The sequence below is a fragment of the Trachypithecus francoisi genome, unplaced genomic scaffold, assembly GCF_009764315.1.
Source record: "Trachypithecus francoisi isolate TF-2019V2 unplaced genomic scaffold, Tfra_2.0 Lachesis_group20, whole genome shotgun sequence".
NCBI lineage: Eukaryota > Metazoa > Chordata > Mammalia > Primates > Cercopithecidae > Trachypithecus > Trachypithecus francoisi.
Window position 1 is genome coordinate 32,529,257 of NW_022681466.1, and position 12,347 is coordinate 32,541,603.

At 38.7% G+C, this 12,347-nt stretch overlaps 1 protein-coding gene and 1 non-coding gene across 9 annotated transcripts in view; one reads left to right on the plus strand and one right to left on the minus strand.

The window, feature by feature from the left end:
- The window catches only part of MSI2 (musashi RNA binding protein 2), a 429,302-nt gene extending 422,951 nt beyond the window's left edge, over window positions 1-6,351 (plus strand). For 6 of the 8 annotated variants that reach the window (XR_004430686.1, XM_033183605.1, XM_033183608.1 and 3 more), the window contains one exon: window positions 1,247-6,351. Coding sequence is in view for 2 of the 8 variants with exons in the window: in XM_033183611.1 (XP_033039502.1) it covers window positions 1,247-1,308 (62 nt within the window). In the remaining 6 variants the exon portion in view is untranslated. The remainder of the gene's footprint in view (window positions 1-1,246) is intronic. The other 2 variants (XM_033183607.1, XM_033183609.1) reach the window with 2 other exon arrangements.
- Window positions 6,352-7,201: 850 nt separating this feature from the next.
- Window positions 7,202-7,266, minus strand: LOC117068069. The gene has a single exon (XR_004430938.1). It is a non-coding gene; the product is annotated as a U7 small nuclear RNA (small nuclear RNA).
- Window positions 7,267-12,347: the final 5,081 nt, after the last annotated feature.

Below are 12,347 nucleotides of genomic sequence, written 5' to 3' on the forward strand. Positions count from 1 at the left end.
AGCCATTGCTGGCCAGAGCCAGAGGCCACTAACAGTTTGAAGGAAAGCTACTCGCTACTAATTAAGCTGGGTTTGGGGGCCTAGAGGAAGTAAGGTTTCTCTGAGAGCGGGGACAACTGATATCACCAAGAACTCTGGAGACTGAAGATGGCTCCAGCCCTTTGTGAAGTCAGATGAAGAGGGGGTTAAACAACTACCAGGCACAGCAGACCCTTGAAAGGCCAGGCACTGGGGCTGCCTGTGCTACCTCCTTACCTCCCCTGGAAGAGAAGGAGTGGTGTAGGGCTTCCTGCCCACAGCTCCATGTACCCCCAAGGCCACTAAAGCCTTTCCATAGGGGTGAGGTGGGATAGAATGGGATGGGGGAGGTTGCTACCAGCCCATCCTCCCTCGTCTAAGTCTAGGACTCAATTTCCAGAGAAGGACGAAGTAGCCAGGAGTGTGATAGCAACTCACCCCCTTCCAGAATGGATTAGGTGAACTCATAGAGCCACGTGGCTGCACCGCAGCAGTTAGGAAGGACTGGTCAAACACACGCATTGTCCCCAACAGAGGTGACCCTCTGACATTTAGTGCCATCCACAAAAGAGGAGCCCAGGCCCCGCTCCCCGCCCCCCACCCCCCATCCCCCACCCACAGTCAATTCAGGGAGACTTAATTAACACATCTGTGAATCCTGGGCCTGTTTTTGTTTCCTGTAACCAAAGCTGGTTATTTGTTGTATATTTTTAGTGTCATGACCTTTAGTTTTTGGTATGTGGTATGATCTTTTAGTGTAAGTTTGCATTTAAAAGTTATTGATGGGTATCTAATAAAGGCAAAAGTTTGCGGGGTTTTTTGTTTGTTTGTTTGTTTTTAACATTTAGCTTTGAAAACAGAAGTTTAAACAGAAAAAAGGTATCTCTGGTCAATGGGCAGTTGGCCCATCTGGCTGCAACCCCTGTGACCACATTTCCCACCATTACCTCAAGAACCGTATGGTACTGTATCAAATCAGCAAGAAGAGTTGTAACCTTGTCCTCTCCCCAGTATCAGGCATGGTTTAGGTGTCAGATTTCCAAAGCTGTGATCTCATAGGCTTCTAGCCAGGTGATTTTCATACATATTCAGTAGTCCAATGAAGTCCATCTTTGAAACTCTAGTTAAAACGGAGGAAATCTCATACTTGTCTGACACTTCTTTCTCCTCCCCTCTCCCCTCCATTTTATGTTTTCTTCTGGACATCCTGGCCTTCCCCGCCCTGCAGAGCATACCTGGATGTCCAGGCAAGACTGGGCGAAGTTTCTGAGTGGCCCTTTGTTTAGGTGATGTCCTCAGACCTGGACCCCCACCAGCCTCACTCCCCATCCCAACCAGAGATGGCTCACTTCGGATCGAGGGTTGACTACATCTCATCATCTCACAAATCTGCTGTAATATAAGACAACAGCTTTTAAATGTGTATATAACCCATGATTTCGGTTTGTTTTGTTTTGTTTTTCTTGATGGTTTCCCTCTCCCTTCCTCTCTTCCCATTCTCCTTTTAAATCTCTTTGAATCACATTTGGTAGTGATTTTGACTTAGTCCAGTAGTCACATAGCTTTAATATCTAGTTCAAAGCTAACCATAGTATAATTGTTATATTAAGGAGTTATTTTTTCTTAAAATTTTTTTTTGCTTGTTTTGGTTCTGTTCTCACTTTTAAAGGATGCTGAGATGATAATATTACTCTCCCTATTTTGGTACCAATTCTGAGACTGTATGAATTTTCAGGTGGAACTTGAGCACACACTGAAGCAAAGTTGTGAAGTGCGGGGCGGGAGGTGGGCATGAGCTTTCTATTTTGCGTTGTAGAAGAAGTGAGATGTAGTAAGCTAATTAACAGACTCTCTAGCAGTTCTTTTTGTGATGTCTCTTTGTTAATCTGAGTCTATCTATTTTCGGCAATAAGGTAAGGACGACAGTGTTTTGGGTGTCCTCCTTTTCTATAAGTGCTTTTTTTCTGTTGAAAGAGGTGATATTATAAGGTTTTTTGAAATTGTGAATTCTAAAAAAGAAATGTTGTAAATACAATTCCATTAACTACATAGAAACTATTAAGAAAGAGAGAATCAAAAATATTTTTGTGAGGGAGTCGGTCCCAGGCAGTTTGATGCTCTGTGGAAGGAGGCGGGAAGGGAACGTTGGCCAAGTTAGTTACTGAGATGAAGATCGCCCAGCTGCCAGGACCACCCCAGGACAAGTTAGAGCACTGTTTAGCTCCTCTGTCTGTGTGATAGACCTAAGAACTGTATTAGTGTTGTACCAGCCTATTAACCTCTTGTCTGTGCACAGCTTCAAATGTTACCGTCTAGTTAGATTTTTATTTAAAATATGAAAAACTGCTTTTCCCAAGACGTTTTTTAAAAACAAAGCTACAATGTTAATATTTAACATATTTAAAGTTTCAAAGCACACCTGTTTGGCTTGGGTGGGGGTGGGGTGGGGGGGATATTCTTTTTCAGTCTTAATTTTTAAATATTTGATCATTTTCTATTGTCCAATCATTTCAGCACCTCCAAAGGTTCCTAGGACACTTTGCCTCTCTTCTCCCCCTGCTCCCCACCCCGCTCCCAGATCTGGGGGCCCATGGGCCAGGAGTGGATAAGCCTGCATTAATACAACCTTTCTCCATTCACTTTCTATTTACAAATTAGGAAAGCAACCTTTTGGTTTATATATTTTTTTTAATACCTCAGTGCTGCAAGTATCACCAGAGAGGCTATGGAAGAATTTTTTTTTTTAATTTATTGTAGATGTAAACAGAATTTAAAAAATAAAAAGTATAAACATCACTGCACTGTGACTGGTGGGAAAAACTGACAGTTTCCTCTTTGCACATGTTTAACATTTGGCTGTTATAATATATGGTCCTCGGTTGGGGAAAGATACTTATGATGAAGGATATTTTTTAATTTAACTTTTTTTTAAATATTGGTAATAGGTCGGCAACAGCAACTCTAGAAGTACAACTCAATAGATGGCATTAAAACATATTGTAGTGTGGATATATATTTTTCTTTTTTAAAATGTGATATTGACGTTTTATTAATATTTTTTAAATTGTTACGTTTATAAATTTGGTACTTAAGGCACAGCCAGTATGAGACACTGAATGCGACATTTATTATAAAGAGCTGCTGCACTCCTATTTTTATAAATTTTACTAACAAAGTAGACTAATGTAGACATTCACAGACATGGTAGGGCAAAAGCATCTTCAAACTAAAGACTCCAAAATGCTAACTCAGAAAGAAAAAAGCCTTTTTTCAATTCTAATGAAACAGCAACAACATTTTTTTTTAATTAAAACAAAAATCATGTTCTTTGTTTTTCTAATAAAATGTTAGATTGTTTGGTGAGGGTTTTTTATTGCTTTTTTCCTTTCTTTGTTTCTTTTCTTTTCCCCCAAACAACCAGATTAAATGCTGAGCGCTTTTAAAATATCAAAACTTGTTCAAGTCATAAAACAGCAAAACAGAAGTTTTATTTAAAAAAAAGAAAAAATAGTAAATTCCCAGAAATTCAGTGTTTAGACGAGGGAATTTAATTCCTATTTTGTCCATGTTGGTGATGTACTGTACTTCCCTTCCTTTTCTCTGCATCCCCCATCACCTCATACAAGACTCTTTGTTGATCATTGTATGTTAATAATGTATAAAATGGCTATCTTGTAAGCGTGCTGTCCTGGTACTAGTGTAGCGACTTTTTTTCTCCTCTTTCTTCTAGTACATATTGATAGGTATAACATAATTAAGATTTAAAAAAATTAGACATAGTTATTCAGATTTAGGACCAGTAAGGATAGAACTTTCTCTTATTTATGAAAAAAAAAAAAGCTAATAATTTTGGGGCAGTTTTTTCCTTTAATTATTTTTTTCGATTTCAAGTTTAATTTTATTTTAGCTGATCTGATGTGGTTTCAACTAACCCAAGGTCTCACCATGTTAAAATGCCGGCGGACTCTACGGCGTTTTGTAGATCCCCCCCCTCCCCCACTGTGAAGGGGTGCCATACTACCTTAAATGCTAATGCTAGATATGCAAAACTGGATTTTTTTAATTTATTTTTTAAAAGAGGGAGGCATGGTATATTAAAATGATTTTACTAAGAGAAAAATATTTTTTTAAGAATGCTCAGAAGAAATTGATAATCTGTGTGAATATGTTTTAGATGTTTATATACCTTTTGAAGAGACCCAGTAGCCCATAGCACAAATCTTGTGGAAATCCGATATGTTTTAATGTGGCTACCTAGGTTTAAGGTTCACGTTAGTTCCCCCATCCATCTAGAAGTCCATTTTGAAAGATTTTTGTAAATTCTTTTAGCACTGATGTTCAGCCTTGTCTTTGTTTCAGTTAAGCTCAATGGCGAACATGGGAACCACCTTTCGCCTTCCCTGGGGGAGAAACCCTCTTGGCTGATGGCTTTTCCCCGGAATTATCAAACAGCCACCGGGTGACTTTCTGGCTTCCAGATCCATCTGCCTGAGACCCCCAAACTCCTCTCCTCCCAAGCAGAGGCGAGTGAGTGGCATTAGCTCCCGGACCCATTCCCGGTTCTAGCTGGGCATGGGGCTGACGGATATGACCAAGCCTTGGTCTGCTCTCTAGCAGCTTCCACAGACTTGGCTTGTGGCCTTCCTCATATCCATTGGGAAAACCAAACAGCCTCGCGCTCTATCCCAGTCGCCCATTAGCTTGATTCAAACGAAGCCCCAACAGGCCTTTGCGTTTTTATCCTTCATAACCTTCATCTTAATTTGAACTTGTAGCTTGGACTTTAAGGTAGCATGGCTCTATTGCTGTCAATTTACTGTTTCACTGCACAGCAATCACAGCCAGTGAATGTTACACACATCTTGCTAGACTAGTATAAAAATCATTGGGTAATTGTTGGTTCTAATGACCTGAAAGGTGTTCAGTTTTTGTTCTTGGTTTTGTTTTGTTTTTGATTTCTTGGGGGCGGGTTTTGCTTGTTGTTCTTTTTCATTTGGGGATTTTTGGGGAAAAAAAATTTATTTTTGGTTCCAAATAGAAAAACAAAACCTATTTTGATCTTTAGTGCAAACGAGGGCTAGGGACTTAGCCTCCTCCACCACCTCCACACTGCTTCATTCTGCCATTCACTCACTGCAGCATATTCAAGAATAAAGCAATATCGTTTACTACATTTTTTATTGAAGGTCAGCCATGCTTTCTGTATTATATTGCATATGAAATTGTTTACAAAAGAAACACTAACTCATACTTCTCTTTATCGGTTGCAAGTGGCACGCAGGGACAGAGGGAGAGTGGGGGGCTGGTGGGGGAAGGGAGATTTTTTTTTTTTTTTTTCTTGAATGTGCTTCACAAGCCAGGCTATCTTCCAAGGGAGGCAGACAGTGGGTAGAGCAGAGGGACTGACTGCAGGCAAGCACATTGAAGAAAGACACTGGCGGGTTTCCCCACCCTCACCCCAAAGCAGAAAACTAGCAGACGTCAGCTCAGCCCTGTCCTGGGCACAGACACTACACAAGGAGACGCTGGAAGTTAAGCAATACTTTAATACTGTAATATGTTTGTTTTCTTTTTCTTTTTTTTTTTCCACCAAAAAAAAGTAAGTAAACTAAAACACAAAAACATATAAATAAAATCCACCCCTCTTGTCGGGGGCTGGGGGGGCAACCTTAATCCAAACACCTGGCTATCAAATAATCAGAATGTATTGTCTCAGACAGGATTTCAGTTCCGGGAGGCAGGGGCATGATGGGGGAGGGGGCTGGAGGCTGAGAGACAAAAGTTCCAGAGCCTCCCTCGAAGGTTCTCTACTACTGTATTCTGTACATAATGTACCATCCCGTGTGGAATCTGTGAGTGTCCTCTTAAGTAGCGTGGGCTAGCCAATCTGCCGTTCATGGTGTATTGTAAACTCAGAATTCCATATGTAATAGGATGCAAGTCTAAGCGTTTCATGTGGACATAAATGTATCTAAATAAAACTTTCCCTAGCACTGTGGCTGACCTCACCCTTACTTTTATACTTTAGTATGAAACTGATGAGAACTTTGGTAGTGAGTATTTTTTTTATATATATACATATATATGTATCTATCTATATATATATCTCAAGCATCTTTCAGGTCTTTGTGTGTGGCTTTCTTAAAGCCCTGTTGTAAAAAATTACTATGTGGATGGCAGTCTCTCACATCACAGATGTGGAAAGTATAATTTTATATTTGTATTTTCAAATAAATAAGTTTGTGAAAGGTTTCCATCCTCTACTGTGGTCCAGAAATCAATGTGTTTGTCTGACAAAAAAAAAATAAAATAAAATAAACTGTTTTGAACAGAGTTGTTTGGTATTCTTTCGCTTGCAGAGGAGGGCTGGGCTCTGGGAGACCTGTTGTTTTGCTTGAGCGGGAGAGGATCTCATCAAATCGCACCTGCCACCCTCACCCCTCAGCATGAATGTTGGCCACAGGCCTCCAGCAGGGAAGAAGCCCCTGCCTTGTCCCTGGGGAGCTTGTGGCACCATTTTTATGAAGTGACAAGAGAGCACTAAGATGGAAGAGCAGATGGGAGAGTGGCGTAGATTAACAGCAGAAGGCACACAGAACCCATGGGTGGACAGGGAATAAACCCCAAAGGTCCTGCAGATCAGAGGACCCAGATGGTGGAAGGAGCTAAGGGGCTTTCCTGGGTGCTGCCCTCAGTTATCAACAGCACGTGGGAGAAGGCGCCAAACCACATTCCACTACCCTTGAGTAGGGATCTGAACAGGTATCACACCTCTGCCCTCAAGGAGTTTAAAGTTTTGCCTACTGGAAATCATCAGAATCACAAAACTAAAGATGTAGAGATAGATCATCTGCAATACTTTCCACCCCTCTCTCTACCAAACAAATGAGAGGATACAAAAGAATTGAGACCCAGTACACTGAGGGCAAGTCCCAAGACCTGGTGATGACAGCTACAGCATGCTCTGAATCAGTGGATTCCTCAGCTTTGAAGCCCTGGAGAGAAACACCAGACCAAGAGGTGTGCAAGGGATGAAGCGTGGATGAAGGACAATGCCTGCCAGTGTCCCTTAGCTGCTTCCTCATGGCCCCCAGGAAAGCTATAGTCTCCAGGACATGGCCTTCTTGGGTCCCTCCTTCAACTTCCTGTCTCCTGCATATAGCAAATTTATCGTTTTTGTAAAATGGGCTTTCCAGTGAAAACCAGAAAACCAGCTAGACAAGATTCTTTAAAAGAGCTGAAGCACTAACAATTTTAAGGTATTCCCGCTACACTGGGGTCCTAGAGGAGACAGTAGAAGATGCATTCCTTTATCTGGAGCTGAAGGCAGGAGCACTGGGTTCCGGGCCCACCTCCTGTGTGTCCACAGACAGCCCTCCACAGTGTCTCGTTACATTGTTTAAGGGCAGGAGAGAAGAGTATAATCCCTGCTGCCCCACGGAAATGAAAGACCAATGGGAGCTGACGTGAGAAATCCCTTTTAGGAATTCTGAGAGAAGTGAGCCAGACACATGAGGCCGTCTGGTGGCCATCTTCCTCACCCTGATTGCTCAGCTCAAAGAAGGGGGAGGCCCAAACCCAGCCCAGGAGCCTAAGGAGAGACAGAGCAGGGAACAGGAGCACCAACTGTATGCCAAGTGGATCATACATATGCCCTGGTTAGTCCCACATGTGCCACATGACTATCTACATTGTAACAGTCAGATAAGGTGGATAATTTGCCCATGGTTGTACAACTGCAGAGTGGCAGAATGAAACCCCATCTCCAATACATCCTGCTGCCCCTGGGTCCAAGCCTGGTGACAAATATCAGCATCAGTGTTGAGTGTGCCTGGGAGGGTGGGAGTGAGGCTTCTAACCTAAGTGCCTACCTGAGTCAACAAAATGCACCAAAAAAAGGCAGGACAATACCAAGCTAGAGAACAACAAACTTTCCTGTTTTAATGTTTCATGGAGAAAAAATAAAAAAATAAAAAAAAGAAAACAAATCAGCAAAAACTAGAAGGAAAAAGAAGAAACAACAATGTAAAATAAATAATACACAAAGTAGGATAGAAGGAATGAGATCAATTGAATCTACCATTTTCTAAATATGAATGGGTTGAATTTTCTATCATTACAAAATAGATGTGTTTAGAAAAAACAAAACCCAGTTATGTGCTAGGTATAGAAACACACTTAAAGTGATGAAAATGGCTAACAATAAAGGGGTGACAAAGAGAAAATAGGCAAATACAAAAAACAAGGGCAAGAATTGAAATGTCAGTATCAGAGTGGAATTTAAGGTTAAAAACACTCCACAGCATGTTATGTAATGACAAAAGATACACTCTATTAAGAAGATATAGTGGCAGTAAACTCTATGTCCCAATTATCAGAGGAACTGAATACTTCAAAAGCCACTAGAAATGCAGGGAACTTGATAAAAAGTAAAAATACAATTAGAGAAATTAATATACCTCTCTTAGAACTAGATATAATCTAATCCCAGCACTTTGGGAGGCCGAGACGGGCGGATCACGAGGTCAGGAGATCAAGACCATCCTGGCTAACACGGTGAAACCCCGTCTCTACTAAAAATACAAAAACTAGCTGGGCGAGGTGGCGGGCGCCTGTAGTCCCAGCTACTCGGGAGGCTGAGGCAGGAGAATGGCGTAAACCCGGGAGGCGGAGCTTGCAGTGAGCTGAGATCCGGCCACTGCACTCCAGTCCGGGAGACAGAGCGAGACTCCGCCTCAAAAAAAAAAAAAAAAAAAAAAAAAAAAAGAACTAGATATAATCAATAGACAAAAAATAAAGACATAGAAGAATTGAATAATGCAATTAGTAAACCTGATGTGATGGCTCTATATAACCTGATCTGATGGCTCTTTGAATAGAGGTTGCACATTTTTTTTTGGTTAATAATCATGGAACATAAAAATCAAATAAATTTTGGCCAGCAGCACCCCCACCCAAAAAAAAATTAGAAACGGATAATTAACATGTGGCTATAAATATTATAACTGTGTAAAAATTAAGAAACATTCTGTTGGATCAGAGAGAAAAGTTAAAGAAGATTACAAACTGCCAAAAAGCAACAGAAAACACACATTATACCCAAACTTGATAGCATATAGCCAAAGCTGTACTCGGAAGAAAAATGTAAGCTTTAAATGCCTTCAGATGGAATTTTTTTTGGGGGGGGTGAAGGAATATATTACTTATTCTCCTTAATAAGGTAGCAAATAGCAACCAAAAAAAAAAAAAAAACTAGAAAAGGAAATTGATAAATAGAAGTTGAAAGCGATAGAATAGAAAACATAAGTCCAAAAGCTGTATGTTTATAAACAGTAATAAAATAGACAAACCCCCCTGAATAAAGAGGAAATGAGCAAAAATATACAATATGAAGAATATGAAAGGAGATAACAGAGAAAAGCATGAATATTGGCAACAAACCAAAAAATTCAGGGGAATCAGAAAATTTCCTAGCAAATATAAATTACAAAAACTAGTAAGAAGTGGAAAACCAGGATAAACTTATTATCATAGAAGATACTGAAATGACAAATAAGATATAATACTGAAAAATAGAGTGGATCCAAATGAGTTTTATCTAACTAATAATTCCAGTACCATTTAAACTATTCCAGATGATAGAGAAGTATGGAAAGAAAGCTCTCCTGTTTTATAAAACACATGGCTTTGATATCAAAACCCAATACAGTAATAAAACAAAAAAATGTATCTACAGACGTAGGAGCTCAGATGTAAAATTTTGAAATATGATTTTAGCTAGTAGAATTCTACAGTATATCAAGAGTGTAATTTAATATGGCCAAGCAGGACTTCTTTCAAGAATTCAAGGACACTTCAACATCAGGAAATCTGTCGACATCTGTTTTACTAGCAAACTAAAGGAGGAAAACCATATGACCATAACAATATATGCTGATAAAGTATTTGAAAAATATGGCAGCTCTTTCTAATAACACCATGGAAAGTTGAAACAGAAAACACTGTTTACCAAAAGACTATTAATATTTGCCAAACCAACATTAATTATTCTAAATTGTGAAACACAAAACCTATTTCTGTTAAAATAAGGAACTTGTTGTAGTGGTGCTACGGTCACTATTATTACCTTAAACCTTCTAAAAAATAAGGTAACAAAAGACATAAACATTAGGAGGAAAAGACAAAGATGATTTTATTTCTAGAAATTTTAAAAGACTGCAGTAAAAGAAAATGAATACAGAAAAATTGCTACTAAAATTCATGAAAACTTTGGCAAGGTGGCTGGATGTAAGATAAATATACAAAAACCACTAGGCCTCCTGCTCTCCAGTAATAAGCACTTAGTAATGGAAATAGGAAAAAAATATTTAAGGATAAACTTTATAAGAGAAGTATATGCATTATAATAATGGTTGAATTCCCCATCACTAGGAAAATTATGGACTAACGTATCAATATACATCATATCATAGAAAATTAGGCTGCCATTAGAACAGGTAACCCCAGAATCTAACAAGTGGCTTGAAGAAATTTATGAAGCACAGTTGAATAAGGTAAAATATCTTTGAAAAATACATATATATGTATGTGTGTATATAAATGTACACATACACAAATTAAAACTCCTACATATGTATATATATGTGAAGATACATATGTGTATATACATCACATGTATGATGACATGGGCACAAAGAAAAGGGTACACTCCAGGTTGTTTACATGGGCTCCTGGGATGTGGGGCTGAGAAATAAGACAAGTGGGAGAAGGGAATAGGAAGAGGTGACATGCTGAAAAATATATGTTTAAAGATTTCACTGAAAATTCTGTAAGATACAATTTTAAAAATTTTAAGTGTGACTATATGAAAATAAAAATTTTAAAACAAGTATTTTTAAAAGAGCTGGGATCCACATTCCAGTAATAATTACATCTTGACTGGTGAAATGGGGAAGAGGTAAGTGGTCAAAGAGAGTTCTGGCTTTTCCTGTCCTTTTTAATTTTTCAAAAGAAGTGTGGATTTGTATATTCAGTTGAGATAAAATTAACTTTAAAATTAGCTGTCTAAAAAAGGGAATACAAGAACGTCTGGGAAGAGAGAATCAATTGTATGCAGTGATATGTGGGTTTTCTCTTATTTTTTTTATTATACTTTAAGTTCCAGGGTACATGTGCTTATTAATAGTATATTCTCTCTCTCTAGATTTTAAAAGAAAAAATATGTATTACTTTTTCATTTACAGAGTATTTCCATTTTTTAAATAATAAAATATGAACTGAGTTAGTAAAAAAAGAAAAGGGTAAGCAATGATTTTGACAGAAGGAGTGAAAAGTAGCTAGGAGCATGCCAAAAGAGTCCTGTGGTCAGGAAGCTGCAGGGGCAGTGATACCCCTCCAGGAGAACCTGGTTTCATGTAAGCACTAAATACAATAGGTTCACGGCCACAATCCTTCCTACCTTCCAAAGACAATAATGCATTCTTTAATCAGATACATTGAGGTATAAAATTACATATAATGCAGTGCATCCATTTTAAGTGCACAATGCCATGAGTTTTGACAAATGTATACTATACACCTGTTTAACTCCCTGTATAGTCAAAATAGAGAACCCTTCCATCACTTCAAAAATTCTCTTGAACTCCTTACTGGCATCGCTGGTCCCAGACAATAACTGACCTACTTTTAGTCACTATAGCTTAGTTTTGCCTATTCTAGAGTTTCATATAACTTGAATCAAACAGGATGGATTCTTTGTGTCTGGTTGCTTTTGCTCAGCATGCGTTTTCAGATTCATCAATGTTTTGTGTGTCAAGTACTTATTTTTATTGCTGAGTTAGTTTTCCATTATATAGATATATCCAATTTGTTTCCAGTTTTTGGCAATTATATATAAAGCCACTATAAACATTCATGGACAGGTTTTTGGTGAATATAATTTTTCATTTCTCTTGGGTAAATAGGACGAAGACATTGGGTCATATGACGAGCATATATTTAACTTTAGCCAACCTGTTTTCCAAAGTGACTGCAATATTTTGCATTCCCACTAGACATTTTTCAGAGTTCTGGTTACTTTGTATTCTTGTTAGCACTTGATATTGTTAGATTTTTGTTTTTCTAGTCATTCTAATGAATTTGTAGTAGTATCTTATTGTGATTTTAATTTGTATTTCTCTAATGAGTTATGATGTTGGACATCTTTTTGCATGTTATCAACATTTGGTTATCTTCTTTGATGAAGTATTTGCTCAAATCTTTTGCCCAAATTTAAAATTGGGTGGGGTGGGCATGGTGGCTCATGCCTGTAATCTCAGCACTTTCGGAGG